The sequence below is a fragment of the Pocillopora damicornis genome, chromosome 4 (genome assembly GCF_964200805.1).
Source record: "Pocillopora damicornis chromosome 4, jaPocDami1.2, whole genome shotgun sequence".
NCBI lineage: Eukaryota > Metazoa > Cnidaria > Anthozoa > Scleractinia > Pocilloporidae > Pocillopora > Pocillopora damicornis.
Genome location: NC_142673.1, coordinates 7,162,653 through 7,180,406, shown reverse-complemented (window position 1 = coordinate 7,180,406; position 17,754 = coordinate 7,162,653). Strand labels below are relative to the sequence as shown.

At 36.5% G+C, this 17,754-nt stretch overlaps 1 protein-coding gene across 3 annotated transcripts in view; it reads left to right on the top strand.

Moving 5' to 3' along the window:
* The first annotated feature begins 1,304 nt into the window (after positions 1 to 1,304).
* The window catches only part of LOC113679104 (intermembrane lipid transfer protein VPS13A), a 62,458-nt gene continuing 46,008 nt past the window's right edge, over positions 1,305 to 17,754 (top strand). For all 3 annotated transcript variants that reach the window (XM_089204447.1, XM_089204446.1, XM_089204445.1), the window contains exons 1-26: positions 1,305 to 1,542; positions 1,674 to 1,717; positions 3,470 to 3,512; positions 3,841 to 3,936; positions 4,764 to 4,877; positions 5,206 to 5,276; positions 5,462 to 5,500; positions 5,874 to 5,933; positions 7,092 to 7,151; positions 7,526 to 7,606; positions 8,671 to 8,737; positions 9,146 to 9,219; positions 10,002 to 10,162; positions 10,492 to 10,578; positions 10,666 to 10,750; positions 10,844 to 10,906; positions 11,473 to 11,587; positions 11,696 to 11,793; positions 12,709 to 12,779; positions 13,527 to 13,604; positions 14,164 to 14,261; positions 15,140 to 15,249; positions 15,749 to 15,807; positions 16,048 to 16,132; positions 16,756 to 16,823; positions 17,364 to 17,445. In XM_089204447.1, coding sequence (XP_089060573.1) covers positions 1,443 to 1,542; positions 1,674 to 1,717; positions 3,470 to 3,512; positions 3,841 to 3,936; positions 4,764 to 4,877; positions 5,206 to 5,276; positions 5,462 to 5,500; positions 5,874 to 5,933; positions 7,092 to 7,151; positions 7,526 to 7,606; positions 8,671 to 8,737; positions 9,146 to 9,219; positions 10,002 to 10,162; positions 10,492 to 10,578; positions 10,666 to 10,750; positions 10,844 to 10,906; positions 11,473 to 11,587; positions 11,696 to 11,793; positions 12,709 to 12,779; positions 13,527 to 13,604; positions 14,164 to 14,261; positions 15,140 to 15,249; positions 15,749 to 15,807; positions 16,048 to 16,132; positions 16,756 to 16,823; positions 17,364 to 17,445 — 2,109 coding nt within the window. In that variant the 5' untranslated portion in view covers positions 1,305 to 1,442. The remainder of the gene's footprint in view (positions 1,543 to 1,673; positions 1,718 to 3,469; positions 3,513 to 3,840; positions 3,937 to 4,763; positions 4,878 to 5,205; positions 5,277 to 5,461; positions 5,501 to 5,873; positions 5,934 to 7,091; positions 7,152 to 7,525; positions 7,607 to 8,670; positions 8,738 to 9,145; positions 9,220 to 10,001; positions 10,163 to 10,491; positions 10,579 to 10,665; positions 10,751 to 10,843; positions 10,907 to 11,472; positions 11,588 to 11,695; positions 11,794 to 12,708; positions 12,780 to 13,526; positions 13,605 to 14,163; positions 14,262 to 15,139; positions 15,250 to 15,748; positions 15,808 to 16,047; positions 16,133 to 16,755; positions 16,824 to 17,363; positions 17,446 to 17,754) is intronic.

Below are 17,754 nucleotides of genomic sequence, written 5' to 3'. Positions count from 1 at the left end.
CAAAAGGCACACAAAGAAAATACCGGTCGTATTCCATTCACTCTCACATTTCACCCTCACAGCCACGCAGTTAAATCTATCATTCTTAAAAACTTTAAATTACCACAAAATGATTCAGAGACTGGTACTATCTTTTCGCATCCTCCACTTGTTTCACTTAAACGCGACAAAAACATCGGCAACTCTTTGGTTCATTTCAGTTCATTTCAAACCAAACACCAATCTGGAACTTTCAAATGCGCTCGCTCACGATGCAAAACTACTTGTCCTTTCATTCATAACGTAGAGAAAATGTCGGGACCCCAGAGATCCATCAAGATCACTGATCACTAAAAAGAAAAAAGTTGTACATTGGTGAAACAGGAAGACGTCTAAGTGACCGATTCCGAGAAAATCTTCGCAAATTAGAAAGAAATGACAACGAGCATCCAAACCAGTCGTTAGACACTTAAATCGCCCCAATCATTCTAAGAAGCATATAGCAGTTTGCGGCCTTTCCCTACATCTAAGCAGTTCGGAAAGCCGCAAAACTCTATAAAACAAGAACTTATCTTTCAAATCGGTACTCTTAATCCCCACGGTATCAACGAGCGCTTTTCATTCAACCAGTTTATTCTCGTTTTTCCCGTTACCATATTTACACCAATAGCGTACCTCTATTCTCTGCATATAAACACACACACACACACACACAATCCACAATTCCTCTATTCGCTCCGGCGAAAAGTCAGCTTAAAAACTATTTATGGTGGCCTATTTATGTTATCAACTCAGTTGATAATACTTAATTACCCTGTTAGTCTGTATATTACATGAATTTTGTCCCTGACGATTTTAATTTCGTCTCTGATCGGCGGAGGAATTAGAATTCAAAGAAGGAACTCCACACCCCTGAATCAAGATTGCTCCAAACAGCTTTTCCTAACTTTGCGGAAAGATTTATCTTGTTATATTAAATTTAATGTATAAATTGAAAAAAACAGGTCACTGCATTTTCTTTTTCAGGTTAGAAGCTTTTAAAGCTCTAGGTAAGAGTATTTTTGTGCGCCTATAGTGTTACTAAGGTAACCTTTAATGTGTAAAAATATCTCGACCAGTTGAAAAGAAAGATTGGACTTTTTAAATACTACTCTCAAGGAAACAATCGAAGGAGTGCTACAGTATTAATTCGTATAAAGACCGGTATTGAAAAATTACAAAACCGAACTACAGCTATCAAGCTAACAGACAGCTCTACAAGTCGGTCAAAAGAGGTGCAAATTCAAATGAAGCGCGTATGGTGACGTCATACTTGCCGCGGGCTCAGGTTCGAGTGGCATGACTCGTGTCGAACGGTAACTTGTGTTTTTAAACGAAAGCGATGGCTTTGACCGTGTGATACCAAATTAATTCATGATTAGTCCCTGTTTCGTGCCGAAAATGAATTAGCTCATATAAGAATCATGGTGTTTGAGTCGTATGTTGTCGATCTTTTGAACAAGTTCGCCGGCCAGTACTTGGAGAATCTCGATACTTCTCAGTTGAGGCTTGGGATCTGGGGAGGTGAGTCGCAAGGGCATCAGAGCTACTTGTAGCTGGATTTTGATTGCTTTGCAAGTTCTTTGCACTTTGATTTTTTTCCAAACCTTCGACAACCACATTTACTGAAAACAACGACTTGTTTACGTTTGCAGGAGATGCCCAACTGGAAAATTTGATTCTTAAGGAAAGCGCCTTAGTAAGTTAAAGTTGTACTTTATGTTTCGATTACGTCGTGTGCCTACAGCATATCCGGTTTTGCCTAAAATTGCACCAAAGCTCTGCCATTTTGGGTGAAATCGTACGTTACCTGTATAGTTATTTTATATGTTAACCACGACTGAGTAATTAGGAGTTTGTGGATATTTGTATTGTCTCCGAACTGCACAGTGGCACCATTTTTTATATTTCTAGCGAACGACGATTGTCCGGATTTTTTTCTAGAAAATTCATGTGAGTTGCAGTATTGATAAAATATTATCGAGACCTGTTTAGGTTTGTCTGCTTATTCAGACGTGTTAGTTTGCATAAAGATAACCTGTGTACTTGTTATCTTGGTTTTTTGCGATCGTCGAAAGCAACCGCGATTGCACTTATGGAAAATCACACAACATTAAATTTAAAGTGGAGCCGAAATGTAGCGGATTCATAAGTTCACATATTTGTTTCGTTGACGAAACATTTTGCATAATTATTATTCTATATTTTTATTTTCCTCTTTCGTTGAGGAAAATTAGTAAATAAGATTTATTTTATGGCACTATTAAAGCTTCCTTCCAGTGAAATTTCACATTTCGAGCCTATTAATTTTTCATAAAATTATCATAATTTTAGGACAAATTTATTTTACAATTCAAACTTGAATTTGTTCTCATATTTCAAAGTGGGAGTCATTGACTCAACTCTATGAATCATCTCAGTTATGATTTAAACTGGTTCTACTTTTTTAAGTTTTTTTGTCAGAAGTGCTTTGGTTCAACAATTTTGGTAATATAGGTTTATTAATTTCATGACAAATTCAAATTAATCTTAATACCTCTCCTGGTGACCATTCTTTCACCTGTTCTGCTCCGAAATTTTAGAGTGGAGTACCACTGGAACATGAAAACCTCAGAAACAAACTTAAGATCTAACCTTTTCTCCTGGAAATTTTTATAACTTTTAGATATAATTTTAATGTTTTCATCTTTATCAAAACTATTAGTGTTAATTTTATTTTTGGTGGAATTAACCTTAACTGTAATTTTTCCACATTTTTAAAATTTCATGCATATTTAAAGACTGTTAGATTATGAGTGATTCTTGGTATGGAGTAGGGAGAGGCCTATGTTTGATTAGCGTCATGCTTACAAAACTAGATTTCAATGTCCACATGGTTTCTGTTTGCATTTGTAAACAGTGCCACAGTTGTGGAAAAGAGTTGGATCATTTGCTGCAGAATCTCTAGGATTTTACAGATTTCTATAAAATATAGTTATGTTATAAGTGTGAAGAAAGAGCAACTCTTTTCTCAGTCCAAAGAATTGCTGCAAGAAACAACTAGCTTTTATTTAGCTTTGCAGCACCGTTTGCAAAGAAAACGAAAGTTAAAGGCAGACAATCCTCTTGGCCCTAGTACATTAAGATAGTGCACCTGTTCTTCTGTGAGAACTTTAATGGTGGCACAATAAACATTGTGACCACTTTCTTCTAGAGAGGAGAGGCGATCAATCACTAGACTGCTTGATTTAATAAAGATTTTCCATAGCCAGTTGGTAACAAAACAGAGATATTGTTACTTTTGAAAAATGTGATATCTATGGCTTTCTGTCGTTCTTCTTGAAATGTCGTGCAAACTTGCCTTAAAACCTCGGAACATGATTAATGTCAGGTTTGCATAGACGTTTCAGGGGAGGGTACGGCTACACGTAGGCTAGTGGGTTATTTGACAATGGATTTCTTTTGTTATTAGGATGACCTAGATTTGCCTGTCAAAGTTCTACGTGGACATTTAGGTAAGAAAATGAAAAGAAACAGTCATCCTTTAACAGTTAATTAACTGCTTTTACACCCTAACATCAGTATGCATATTCTCCTAACTGCTCTTTGTACATTTCCTCTGGCAGTGACAAAAAGAATTTAGTAAGAAACCAACAGCTTTTCAAAATGTGATTATTTCTGTTATTCTCATTGGTTAATGTTTGATTCAGTAGCAATACCTAAATGAGAAATTAGATGCTAGTCAGGGGTTAAAGAGTTAATACCATTTGGGTGAGTGGATTTCAGATTTGTTAGCATTTAATTTATGTGGGTGTGTGTTGTGTACTTGTTGTTTTTACTCAGGCAAACTGGTGCTGAAGATACCCTGGAAAAATCTGTACTCAGAACCTGTTGTTGCACAGGTAGATGGACTTTACTTACTTGTCAGACCAAATACTGGTGAGAACTGTTTTTATTGAAGAAATACCCTAAATTTGTTTTGTATTTTAGTGGTAGTCCCAGGGTGCTAATCATATTAATATCATAGTAATGTTCATGGTCATGTTCATGTTCATAATCATGATCATCACCATTGCCATTACCATTACCTTTGCCAGTGCCTTTGCTTTTGTCTTTGCCTTTGCCTTATCATTGCCATTGCCTTTGCCTTTGCTAATGCCTTTTCTTTTGTCTATGCCTTTGCCTTATCATTATCATTGCCATTGCCATTGCCTTTGCCAATGCCTTTGCTTTTTTCTACATGCCTTTGTCTTTTCCTTATACAGTTTGCGGTTACCCTTCCATTGTCCTTGTCTTTGTATTTGTCTATGTATTTATCTTTGTCATTATCATCATCATTACCTTCATCATCATTGTTATTAACTTAATCTTGATCATATGGACTACTGTTATCACTATCACTGTCATAATCATTATTAACGATAATTTTCCTCAAGTTATTTTGTCACTTTTTTGAGTGTCACTAAATCTGTAAGTAGATAGTATGGTACACCAGCCTTTTTGGTATGTGGCAGTCTTAAGGGATAAGTCAAATTTTAGCGATGAAATGCTGAATATTGTCATCAATTGGGCAACAAGTGCCATGGAAACAATCTATTAACTTTTGGCTGTTGTCTATGTCTAGGAAATATCTGTGTGTGATGGACTCTCTTGTAATGTGCCTGTATCTACCTCTCTGGATAAGAGTTATGCCCAGGGAATTGACATTATGATAGTAGTTGTTGCAGCTGCAACCATTAATGATAATGTGTTTGTTGCTCCTGCAGATATTAAGTACAATGCTGAGAAAGAGGAAAAAGCCAATCAGGAGAGAAAGCAAAGACAGCTGGAAGCAGTGGAGCTTGCTCGGCAGATTGAAGAGGAAAAGAAAAAGCAGAATGGTATACCCTAATAATCTATCTGTTTTTAGTGGTTAGGGTCTCTAAAGAAAATTGCGTACTTGTTCATTTACAGGAATGCTAGCTATGCCATTTACTCCAACCACAAGGCACATGGTCAGAGGTTTAGTTTTTTATGATTTTAGGTTGCCAGAAGGTGACTTTAAAAGAAACCTTGGCTAAGAGCCCTGCATAGTGTTGGATATTGACATTGTTACACAAATTACTGCAGACAGCTTTGATTGACTGTCTCTGTCAACAACTACTAGTCAGTAATGGAATTAGTCTGTAATTGATGTGAATAATGATTTTCTCATTGATTACCATGTAGGGCAGCAAAAAGATGAAAAGTCAGACAGTTTTGTGGAGAAGTTAGCCATGCAGATTGTCAAAAACCTTCAGGTGAGTTTGATAAGAAATCCACATGTATCAGTCAATTCCAGTAGCCTGCTTGACTCAACACTGGCAGAAAACCAAATTCTATTTAAGTGAAAAAGAAAAAGAAAAAGAAAAAAGGTATATTCAGAATGATTGTCATTTCAATGTCTTTTCAACTTAAAGATGGTTACTTTTTCTTACCTCTCCAGGTCTCAGTTCGCAATATTCACATACGATATGAAGACTCTGTAAGTACTTGTACATTCAGGTAGACATCAATTTGATTCTTATGCTTCAGTGGAAGTTTTGGCTGGTAGTTCCGAACAGGATAATAATTAACCCTCTACACCCTAACATCAGTATGCATATTCTCCATACTGTTCTCTATACATGTCCTGAAGCACTGACTTAGAGAATTTGTGAAAAAAATCAAAAGCTTTATAAGTTGGTGATTATTTCCTTGATTCTCATGACCTTAATGTTTGATTCAGTGGTGATATTGTAAGGAGAAATTAGAAGCTGGTCACCTGTAGTGGTTAAAGGGTTAATTCTTGATGTACACAGCAGTCACTCTTTGGTGTTGATTATAATGTCCATGTTCATTGTTCTTGTTTGTGTCAGGTTACTAACCCTGCTGCACCATTCTCAATTGGAGTGACATTGGAGAATTTGTCAGCTGAGGTGAGAGCAGTACTCTAAATCCTCTAATATGTCTCTTAATAATGGAGGAAGGCTATTGATTTAAGCAGTTTCCAGACCAGAGGCTTCTAAGAGGTGGGGGTTTATTGAAGAGGAGGCTTATTGAAAAAAAAACCAACCCTGTTGAATGGTGGCCACAATGCCAGCCATTAATTTTCTTTCAACTCCTGTCTGGATTTAAAAAATAAATTTTGTTCAGTATTGGGAAAGGTTGTGGGACCTATTAGAAGGTATGAGTAACTGAGACTTGATGTTCAATATGGAAGGAGGGGACATTAACCCTTTACACTTGGACATCAGGGTATATATTCTCCATACTGTTCTCTACACGCATCCTAAGGTGCTGAAAAAGAGAATTTGTGTAACAATCAAGAGCATCTCTTGTTGTTTGTCATTTCCTCTATTATCATGACCACAATGTGTGATACAGGGGTGATATTGTAAGGAGAAATTAGATGCTAGTCACTTTAAAGGTCAAAGGTTCCGGGGATGCATACAAGAGAGAGGGGGGTTATAGGAGTGTATGTAATGATAGTTGTATACAGTGGAACATGTATTTAGTGGCACTATGCGAGGTGGTCACTGAGTATTTAACAGTCAGTTGTCAGAGTTAGAAATTTTTCCCTGTGGATCACTGTAATTTTCAACTCTATTAAGTGGTCACCCCTATTAAGGGGTTGGGGTCACCCTTTGCTAAGTCCCAAGAGCTTGTTGAGGAACCTCTGTATTAAGTGGTAAACCTGTTTTAAGAGGTCACCCAGCCATTGCCAGTGGGTGACTGCTTGATGCAGGTGTGACTGTGGAAGGTTCAGGGAGATTGTAGTTGATCAAAGAGAATTTTTATCTTGCAAACAAGGGTTTGCAAAATGATGTTGCTTTGAAAAATTTTTGACCCTTCTCTCCCCTGATGTGATGGCACTGCTATTGGATCCTTTTTTTGAATTTTGTTATTTTCATTGGCTTCTGCTACTATCTTTTGTCCCAGCCAATGAATATATTGCTGATGAGTTTGAACCCATCTTTGATACATATGATAATGAATATTTTGAAAAAATTGATCTTCCATACAGCTCTTTTGTGCAGGTAGGTTCTGTCAAAAAGTGTTAAGGCTTATCTAGTGATGATCACTCTCTGTTTTAGTCCACAGATGAAAATTGGAAACCCTCAATTGTTGGTACAAGTGTGAAAATTGTACACAAGGTGAGATACAGATAGGTCTGAAAATATATCTAGAACAATGTTAATTTATGTAAGGGTTGGGTAGTGGTTGCATAGCAAAATAAGTAGTTGGGAGGTGGAACTTAAGGATACATTTTCTGTAAATGGTGCCAAAAATGATGAAATATAAGGAAATATTTACTGCAACAGATGCAAGTGTGGTACAATCAACCAGTGTAGAATTTCATACATCCCATGGACCTCTTGGGGTTCACCTGTGACAGCACACTTATTTTTACCTTTCCTCCTTATTTCCCATCCCTCACGAACATCCTTCTCTTTCCTATATTCACCATCTCATAATTACTGCAACTCACAACAACACTTTTTCTTATTTTTTTTGCCTTGTTTGTTAGCTTGTCAAACTTGACAGTCTTGCCATTTACTGGAATACAAAAGATCATATTGGAAATCTGCCAACGCAAGAGGACTGGGTGGTAATTACTTGATTTCTTGATCATAAAGTGTCACTGTTTGAAATTATAAAAAGTGTCATTGATGGTATGATTTTGATGCAGTTACTTCTTATGTGGATGTCAAGTTTTCAGCTTTACCCTACTAGTCTTCCCTAGGTGATGAGGGTGATGTGTTTTGAGTTACCTTTTGACCCATGATGTCCCACCATGGTTGGCTCACCTGTTTTGGTGTAATTTGGTATCATCTCAGTACTCTGAGCAATGATTCTTGATCACAAACATCCAGACTTCAATCTTTAATTTTTTCTACTTATATAACATGGTCTATGTTAATGTTGTTGTGTGATTTGCATGTAAAATCCTAAGACTTTGGTTTCATTCCAAAGTGGGTGGTGTGTGGTGTTTTGCATTAGCTCTGGTGGAGTGGTCTTCATTGCAAATAACCTTGTGATAATACTGATGACCAAGGTTTTTTTCATTAAGTTATTTTGATAATTATGAGAAATAATGGTCAAACCCTTTTAGTCTCCAAGATTTGATCATCAAATCTCCCTAAATAGCTGCATAAAGGAATTGTGGTTGTTTATTGTGTCAAAGCAAAGCATTATTACTAAACCTTGACACAAGGAGTCCCTACATCCTTCCACAATACTAGTATTCTTGCCTCTTATTCTCAATACAATCCTCAATTTATTTACTATAACAATAAATCCTTACTTTATCATGATGGGGATCTGACACAGTTTTACACATAGTTACTCTATATAAAGAACACCAGGGCTGGCGAGGTTCCTTTTTATTAATGAAAATTATATAAATTTGTATACATGTAGATGTGTAAACTCTATTGACATTTAAATCCCTATTGTCTCAACAATGTCTCTTTCCTGGTTAAGTTGCTTAAATTTCCCCCCTTTTTTAATTGAGCACTTTTTCTAGGCAACTTCATGTGACATTAACACAATTTAGTTTAGATCTCAACTTACAGCTTTGTATTTTATGATAGTTTTAAAGACAATTTGAAAATGCTGTTGGTATTATTATAGTAAATGAAATTGTGATGACAATTTTTCTGTTTTTTACAGAATCAAGCCAAGAGTGGGATAGCAATCAGAACGAAACAGCATTTCTCTCCTCCTGATTTTAAATACAGTGAGTATATTTTGTATACTATGTCTCAATTCCTAGGGATTTGTTTGCATCATCACAGCTTGTGCTGATATGTTCTCACTAACCTTTATTCACTCAGAAGTTTTTGATGTTGTACAGTGGCATAATTCTGGAACAACTCAATGTAAAAAACAAGTAGTAGTACTAAAGTAGTCGTACTAAAGTACTACTAACCAAAGTAGTAGTACTAAAGTAGTCGTACTAAAGTACTACTAACCAAAGTAGTAGTACTAAAGTAGTCGTACTAAAGTACTACTAACCAAAGTAGTAGTTTCTAAACTCAGAGTAGTACTCCTGTTTTTAGTAGTACTATCAGCTGAGTGATCTGATGCATGATCAACAATAACAACCAAGGAAAATACAACTATTCACTATTTTCTTGTTGTTAAGTCTTACAGCCAATCTCAGCCACCACCCAAGTGAAGATGAATATCAAGCCAGGTTCTGATTTGAGTATCCCAAAGGTATGTTGTTGGACTCATGCTGATTGCTTTGCAATAAAGAAAGCCATAAGGTTATTGTGTATGACATGACACTGTTGTGTGGCCAGTGGTTGAAAGGGAGCAGAAATGGGGAAAATTAGTCATGTTCATTTTAGCCTTAGAAGAGCCAAAATATTGCTCTTTGGGATTAGGAGATAGTTCTTGAAAATCAATCAAGCAACCAGTTGATTGATCGATCAGTGGGCTGGCAATTGAATGGGGTACTGGTTAGTTGAGAGATTATTTTTTAAATACAGCCATACATCAAAATCTTGTCTTGCAGGCCATGTGATTGTTTTTGAAAGTCAACCAATCAATATTATTGATTGATTGATTGATTGATTGATTGATTGATCAGTTGCATAGGGGGTGCATGATTAGTCAAAATACTTGGTCAATAGGTTTAGAGGGTTTTTTTCCATAAAACTACTGACAAATGATGACAGCAGTCTCCTCAGTTGCTAAAAAGGGGCCGCCATGGCAACTGAGACTCAGCCTGCTCCCACACACCTGTCAGTACAACAATTACCAATTATGATTATCTTTAAGCAAAATGTGAGAGGTTAGGACAAAAGTAAACAAAGTGGCAAAGTAAGTTGAGTGAATGTTTATATCAATGCACTCTACAAATCTCTCAGTATCCTGTTCATCACAACCTTAAAACTACTACAATGGCTTGGTTTTACCTTGCTTAAATTACATTCAGCCTCAAGTAGAATTTAATCTTTTCATTTATGCTTACACATTATTTTTGTACCGTGCAGATTTTCTTAAGCTTGGTCTTGGAAGAGATATCTCTAGTTTTGATGAGACAGCAGTACCATGATATGATTGAGTTGCTGGAATCCTTTGACAGAATGACCACAAATTCTGTGTTTAGAAAGTACAAACCAAATGTCCCTCTCCATGGACATGCTGCACAGTGGTAATTTCATCTCACATCTGTTATTTCTGTTATTACCTGAAATATTGGAAGCCTTGACTTGTCTACAAACTTGGGTGGAGGAATTTGATGCCATCCTTTATGCTGTGAAGGTCTTGAGTTAGCATTACATTTTTACTCCTTTTGGTCAAAATAAAAGAGCTGAGTAGTACCTCCATTTCATTGAATTTGAGTTTTAAGCTGGAAGCTTTTCCAAGCTTTACATCTCTTGTTACAGTATAATTTTTGTGCATAATTATATGTAATTGTAATGATGTTATGCATTCTACATTTACTTTGGGTACATTGTCTATGTTGCCTCTTGGAAACAGGTGGAATTATGCAATTACAAGCATTCTTGAGAAAGATGTTCGGAGGAGATTAAGAAACTGGTCCTGGACACACATGAAGGAACACAGGTATCATTGTCGAATGAGTTCTGACTAGAAATAGTCTATGATTCTCCTAATGGAAACTTGATTTCATGCCTTTCCTTCTTTCTTCAGGAGTCTCTGCAGGGAATACAAAATTTTGTACAAGAAAAAGTTACTGGAAGACAAAGCTTCTGAATCATTGTCAAAACACCTAGAGGTAGGTCAATATTTACCTGGCATAGATGGCAACTTTCCACCTTGGGATTTTATTATTGCATGTTTACTCTGTTATAAAATCATCAATCTTCAGGCACTTGAGAGCAAGTTGGATGTGTTGGATATCACCATTTGTCGACGCCAGGCTGCTTATGAGGTTCGTGTTGATAACAGCAATTGTTGTCTTGTTTTATCATTTCTGTAACATTTTAAGTTGCTGGCCTTTTTGCTAAGTCTGCAGCATGCGAGTAAAAGGCTCTCATCTGGGGAGCTTGTATGTTCAGTTGGTTTCCCTTTATGAAGCATGAAGCAACACGGCATATTTCTTTTCCCATCAAATGGGATGCTAATCCTTTGCAGGGTTCCCCCTCCCTCCCCCATGTCCCCCTCCCCCATGTCCCCCTCCCCCTTCTCCTTGATAGTTTGCCACTACACATGTATACTCTTTGTTGGCAGAGACATGGTAAGAGTAAGCCGGGATGGGGCAGTGGTTAGAGTGCTTGCCTCAAACCGCTGTCTTAGGGTTTAGTTTGTATTGGTTTTTTTTGTTATTACTCCAAGGGTTTTTCTCCAGGTCCTCCAGTTTTCCTCTCTAGACAAAAAACAATGTTCCAAATTCCAACTTGACCTGGAAACAGTGGTCAATAAGAGCTACTTGGCCTTTTCATTAGGCAGCAGCATCTTTGCAAAAATATAGGAGTTCACTTTAAGTTTTGCATCAAGGGAGCTGTAGCATTAAGGAAAAAGAAGAAGAAAGTGGAAGAGAAGAAAAGTGGCAGTTGGTTTTCTGGGTTCTGGGGCTCCAGTAAAAAAAGCAAGAAGGAGGAGGATAAATCAGGTAAAGCTTTTATCTTAAGATCATTGTTTAAGTATCATAGAGTGCTGAATCTCATGCCTACAAGGATTAACAATTTAAATGAAAATATCTTCACCGTTATCTAAACAGAAATTTTAACTGAAGATCAGAAAAAAGAGGAACTGGAGAAGTTGTACAGTGCCATTGGTTACAGTGAAGGAGAAACCATTACAGCATTCCCCAAGGAGGTACTTGCTTAGTAAAAGAACCCTTTAAAAAACACTATGACCTAAATTTCTTACAATCTCATGAAAAAGGCAGCAATTTGACTGATATGTCTTGACTTATATTTGCCTTTGAAGAAAAAAAAAACCAACTGTGTTGTCTCTACTGTTTGTTTGGCCCAAAAATCTACAGTAGCACCAACCAGCCACAAAGTTCATATATTTGCATTGTGGTGAAGAAATGAATTTAAGAGATCCTTGCAGATAGTAGTTGAAAATAGGACCTGAAAAAAATTCTAGCCTGTAGGGGATTTGAACCCATGACCTCTGCGATACCTGTGCAGCATTCTACCAACTGAGCTAACAAGCCAACTGGGAGCTGGTCAATATGTTGGGTCCAAATAAACCATCTAAGTGATGAAAAATGATTGAGCAGAGGTCATGGGTTCAAATCCTGTAAGGGCCTGAATTTTTTTCAGGTCCTATCTTCAACTACTAGAAGTTCAGTAGTGTTCTTAGCTGGAAGGATCTCTTAAATTCGTAGCCACAAAGTTATTGACACATGACATTTTCAATCCCCCACTATTTCATTATTATTTCTTTTGTCTTGTCTTTGTTAACCTAGTTGCCCCCTTCCCCCAAAACAATGTCTTATTTGGCTTACGGTATCTTTTAGCTATGTGTAGCCCTGTACAACAGGCAACATTGAATAGGGGAGGGGATTCTTGTCAAGAATTTGGAGCTAGTGCAAACAGTAGTGTTTTTCTGCTCATAAAAAAAATTGTTCGAAGTGACAATGTTTCAGCTAATTTTAATGATTATTGTCTCAGTCTTTAAATTTATTTTACTTTATCGCCTCTATAACTTTAAGTACTTGGAGCATCCTTATTGTATTATTATCTAACAGTATTTTTGGTTTTTACCTGGATTATTTTGCAGTATGTGGAAAATAAAGTTGTGGTGAAATTGAAACAGATTAGTGTGGCTCTAAGAGATGATGCAGCTGTCAAGTGAGTATTGAATAAAAGTGTTTCTTCAGGCAAACTTGCCAGAAAATTGATTTCATTTTCTCTGAGCTGATCTTGCCATGAAAGTATGTGTTGCTTCTGCCATCATTTTGATAATAAAGGTATTAAAATAGAATGTTGTACTAGTTTTAACCCATACAAGTGATTGATCTGAAACTTCTTCCTATTATATTCATACATTATCCAGCAAAAAGGCCATGAGAGTACCCAAACTTATTAGGTAGAAGTTGTTAACTTGATCTAACACCAAATTCTCATAAATAATTTACAAGAAAATGTTTAAAAGCTGGGGGGGGGGGGAGAATCAACAATCCCATCTTGGGAGTTAAAGGGTTAACCGAAGGTGAAATGGCCTAATGTGCAAGAAACCTGTAGAAACTAGTAATGAATTTGGTCTTAGCTTTGTATCTACATGTAACTGGTTGACAGAATGGAATGAGTTTTCTTGGCCAATCACACAGCACAGTAAAACAATAGTTAAGCAGTCTTTGATTACTATTAACACTCAACTGAAATTTCTCAGTGCAAGTTCCATTTCAGAGGAGTGACAATAGCTCCCTTGAGTTTTGTTATTTTCTATTTCTTATAGTCAAAGAACATCTTAAACATCGTCCAGACTGTCACTCCTCTATAATTTGTAGGTTGCTCTGGAAAATGTTTAGATCTTTTTAGGGAGTTTTTCCAAGCTAAATGAAGCTAGAATGTGATGAGTGACTGTCTCCCCTGTAGGTTAGTTGATGTTGCCAAACTGAGTTTCCAGGATCTTTATGTAGAGCTCTCCCAAAGACCATCAGCACAAGCAATCAAGTAAGTTGAATATATACAATTTATAGGGATGATTTTTTTCTAGTAGCAGAAATAGTGAGAAACCAAAAAAGGTCAAATAGGAATTCTTTCAGGAAATAATTTTTGTTCTAAGGATTTGAAAGTTTTTTCCAAACCTCTATGATTCAGGAAAATTCTACACTTTCACGTCTTTTTTATTTTTGAGTTTTTTTTCTTATCTTGAGAATTTTAACATCAGATCTGTTGAGCCAGAGTGTATAAATTTAAATTTTTTTATTTCTAAAGCTTGCTTTAATGGGAGATTATGTAAGGTGACTAGATTCTAACTATCAGAAAAGGTGAGAAATTAAGTCACCAAGTTTGCAGCCACAGACAGCTGTCCTAACCTTGTAAGGCCTCCCAAGCATGGCATAGCTTATAAGGTTGCCCAAGGGTCCCCACAGAGAAAAGTTAAATGAGATACAATTACAGAAACGTAGGATTAGGATATGATGCTAAAATGGTTAAGGGAAGTTTAAAGGATATTAATGATAGTGACTCTTTGAGGTAGGTGTCTCCTTATTTTGACTTTCTTGTTTAGGCTGTCAGCAAAAGTTGACCAGATGAAGATGTTTGGTTCAGCTAATGCTGTAGATGGAAAAATGCCGCTCATGATAACCTCTCAAGATGATAAACTAGGTACATCACTCTACATGTTCCAATAAACATTTTTTAATTTTAACAAGCTGACCTTTCCAATATAATCTCTAAATTCAGTACTACTCTAGGATAATCTGAGATAGAATTTTTTTAGAATTCGTTTTTCCTCTAGTCATTATATCAGGTTTGTAAATAATGTTTGGGAAAGTATTTTGATCACCAAACAAGAAATGGTCCATCTGCTCTTCACTGTTTATCGTACTGTGTTCACTTTTACTATTGATGGAAAACCTAATATAACGTAACAGAAAAAAAAATGTGTTCCTAATCTTTGAAAAATTTAATTTCTGACGTTTGAGTGACATGGGAACGAATTAGTCAGAAATTATCATCATGTTGGCACGTTGAAGAGGTTCGCGTGGTATCATGGAAGGGTCGGATTATTTAAGCATTTTCGCAGGAAAATTAAGTCATTCTAGGTCGGTCAGTCTTATGTTTGACCACTTTCTTTGTTATATTTTACTCCTTGTTAAATATCATCACAATCATTGATTTTCCTTTGTGATTAGTAGTTCAACCAGGTTAGTTTACTCTTTCCTCGGGGTATTGTACTGCTGCATTTGATGAGGAATAAGTTTCCACACATTTTTTGGCCACATCTAAAGAGTGTTTTTTCAGTGGTTTTTCGTATCTGGGTAGCACAGGTTCTTTTTGTAGAACCCCTAGTTTCAGGGTGCATATGTTAAGATTGTATCAGGATGCGTATATTAGAAGACTGACTGACTCATCCTAAATAAACTTTTGTGAGTGTAGTCAGAATTATCTGCCTGAATAAGCAGTATGGCAACATCTTTATCTGTTGTAAGCAAACAAGTTGTTGCAACTAACATGGATGTTTTCTTTTACATCTTGGATAGCAAGCCAATATCCTCTTTTTACTGTATCGTTTGAGACCAACCCATTGGACGGAAAGTGTGACCAGAGAGCTAAAGTGACATCTCAACCTGTCAAAGTTGTGTATGATGCCGTAAGTTGTAAAATATTTTGTAATATACGCACCCCTTAAAATTTGAAAACTTAGTTTGTAGATGGAGTTCTATTACCTTAAGCCAGCAAACACCCGAGATGTATAATTCTGTCTAGTGAAAGAAGGACTGCGCTGTGCAGTGAGGTAGAGCATTGCAAAAGAAAGCTTCAAATGAAAATTACACCTGGTGGTTAAAACGCAGATTTTCTTGAATCTATGCTGGCTTAAGCCTTTTACCCCAACGAGTGACTAGTTATCTAATTTCTCCTTTCAATATCACCTCTAAATCAAACATTGTGGCCGCGATAATAAAGAAAGTCATCACTGATTAAAGAGGCTCTTGAATGCTAAACAAACTCTCTCCTTGTCAGCACATTAGCAAATGTATGAAGAACGTTACTGAAAGAATATCTTAATCATAAGTAGACATACTGTGGCTTGTTCCTTTTCCCAAAGGTGGATGTTAAATATTTTTTTGCGCTTTCAATTTTATTTGCAGAACACAGTGGATCATATCGTCACTTTCTTTAAACCTCCAAAAGATGTCCATCTCCAGGAGTAAGTGCTACACTGTAGTTTAATATATAAAATTTTTGTAGTATTTTTTTAACATTTGCTCTTCAACAATGACTTCAAATTACATGATTGTTCAATAGAAATCTATGCCTTCAGCAAGAAAAATATTCATAGGTAGCGGACCCATTCGAGATTTCTTGATGTCACACTCAAAACACGAATCCTCTATTTGTAGTGTTGAACTAGTTTAGAAAAGTAGGGAGATTTGATGTCTCATTTCAGGCTGTCAGCCGAGGCATACTCAAGACTAGAAGATCTTAAGTCAGTGTCCAAAGCAAGTCTGTATTATGCAATTGAACACCACAAGGTAATATTTTTCTGTTTTTGTTTATGACAAAAATTCCTTCCTACCTAACAGATTCTAGTAGATTGTTACTGCAGATGTCAGTCATAGTTGTCAAAGATATAAATCCTCACAGGATTTGTTGTCCTCCATGGTGTTATAATCATGGTGAACTCTTAGAGTATTCTATCCACCCAGGATAATCGATCCAGGCCTTGGGTAACAAAAAGTTTTCAGAGGCACAGGGGCACACTCTGAGTCTCCTCAGAGACAAGTATAACTTGTGACTTAGCTATATGTGGTCTTGAAAAGTGCTCTTTTGATGTGACCATGTTGAACTTTGTTCAAAGTGTTAAAGATTGTGTATACCACAGGTCAATATGGGGGGTAAGTTTCCAAAGAAACTGTGGTACTGCATCGGTGAGAGAGTATCGCAAGGTAATTTGGTATTATCAACTGAGTTGATAACGTAAATTGGCCATCGTTAAGAGTTTCAAAGCTGACGTTTCGAGCGCTAGTCCCTCGTCAGAGTGAAGATAATACCAAATTACCTTCTTTTGTCAATATGGTTTGGTTTCCGTATGTTCACTTGATTCTTGTTGTACAAGTTAAACTAAAAAATTTATGATCAACTATACTTTTTGCAGATAACAGATGTGGATGTGGATGTGAAGTCTCCATTTGTCATCATACCAGAGGGAGGCACCTTTAAGAAGTAAGTTGTTGAATTGTGGGGTCCATCCACTCGGAAGAGGGTGCGAAGTACTTTGCAACTTGTGGTTTTATGGTCATGTGATCCCCAACCTTTTTAGGATAAGGTGAATATATTGATACAACAATTATGTTATCCTTCAAATATTAGTACGACATGAGTATAGGATTACTCATTCCCTCCACTGGAATAATATGCCAACATGTATGGACCACCAGCCATTCCAAGCTAAGTTTTGTGGTCAATCAGGCTTAAGAACTGTTTATGATGAAGTTATATTTTGAACTCTCGATTTGTAATTACAAACATTTCCTAGGTGTTTTCTCTACTGCTGATGATACTAAATTGGTCCTATATTGGCTGATGATGCTACATTGGTTCCATATTAGTCCAACATTGGTCGTATATTGGCCCTATAGTGGTCCTATGGTGGTCCTTTAGTGGTCCTTTATTGTTCCTATAGTAATCCTACATTGTTCCCATATTGCTCTTAACGTAACGTGGATTTAGAAAACATTTTTTAATATTACTCTTTATTAACAGGTCAAGCAATGTGCTTGTCATTGATCTTGGGCATGTGAAGATCACCAGTGATCCAGACCAAGAGAGGATTGTATCCACAAAGGTGATACTGATCAGATAATTTTTGGACCACTTCTATGTTTAAGATGTTGTTCAAGAGTACTAAAATTTGTGACTCGCTTTCATTATTCCACTGAAAAACTTGTGCTTTGGTATCGGATTCGACGAATAATTATTGTGTTTTAATGAGAGGCTATCATGTGAAATACAGATTTTTAAAATGCACCATTAAGAGAGGGTGAATCAATTTGCAAATTTGGGGAATTTACTTTAAACGTGCATTTTATTTACACTCGGGACGTTCTAGAGAAACATGGAAACAGAGGAAAAATAACGCAGATTGGTAGATTTT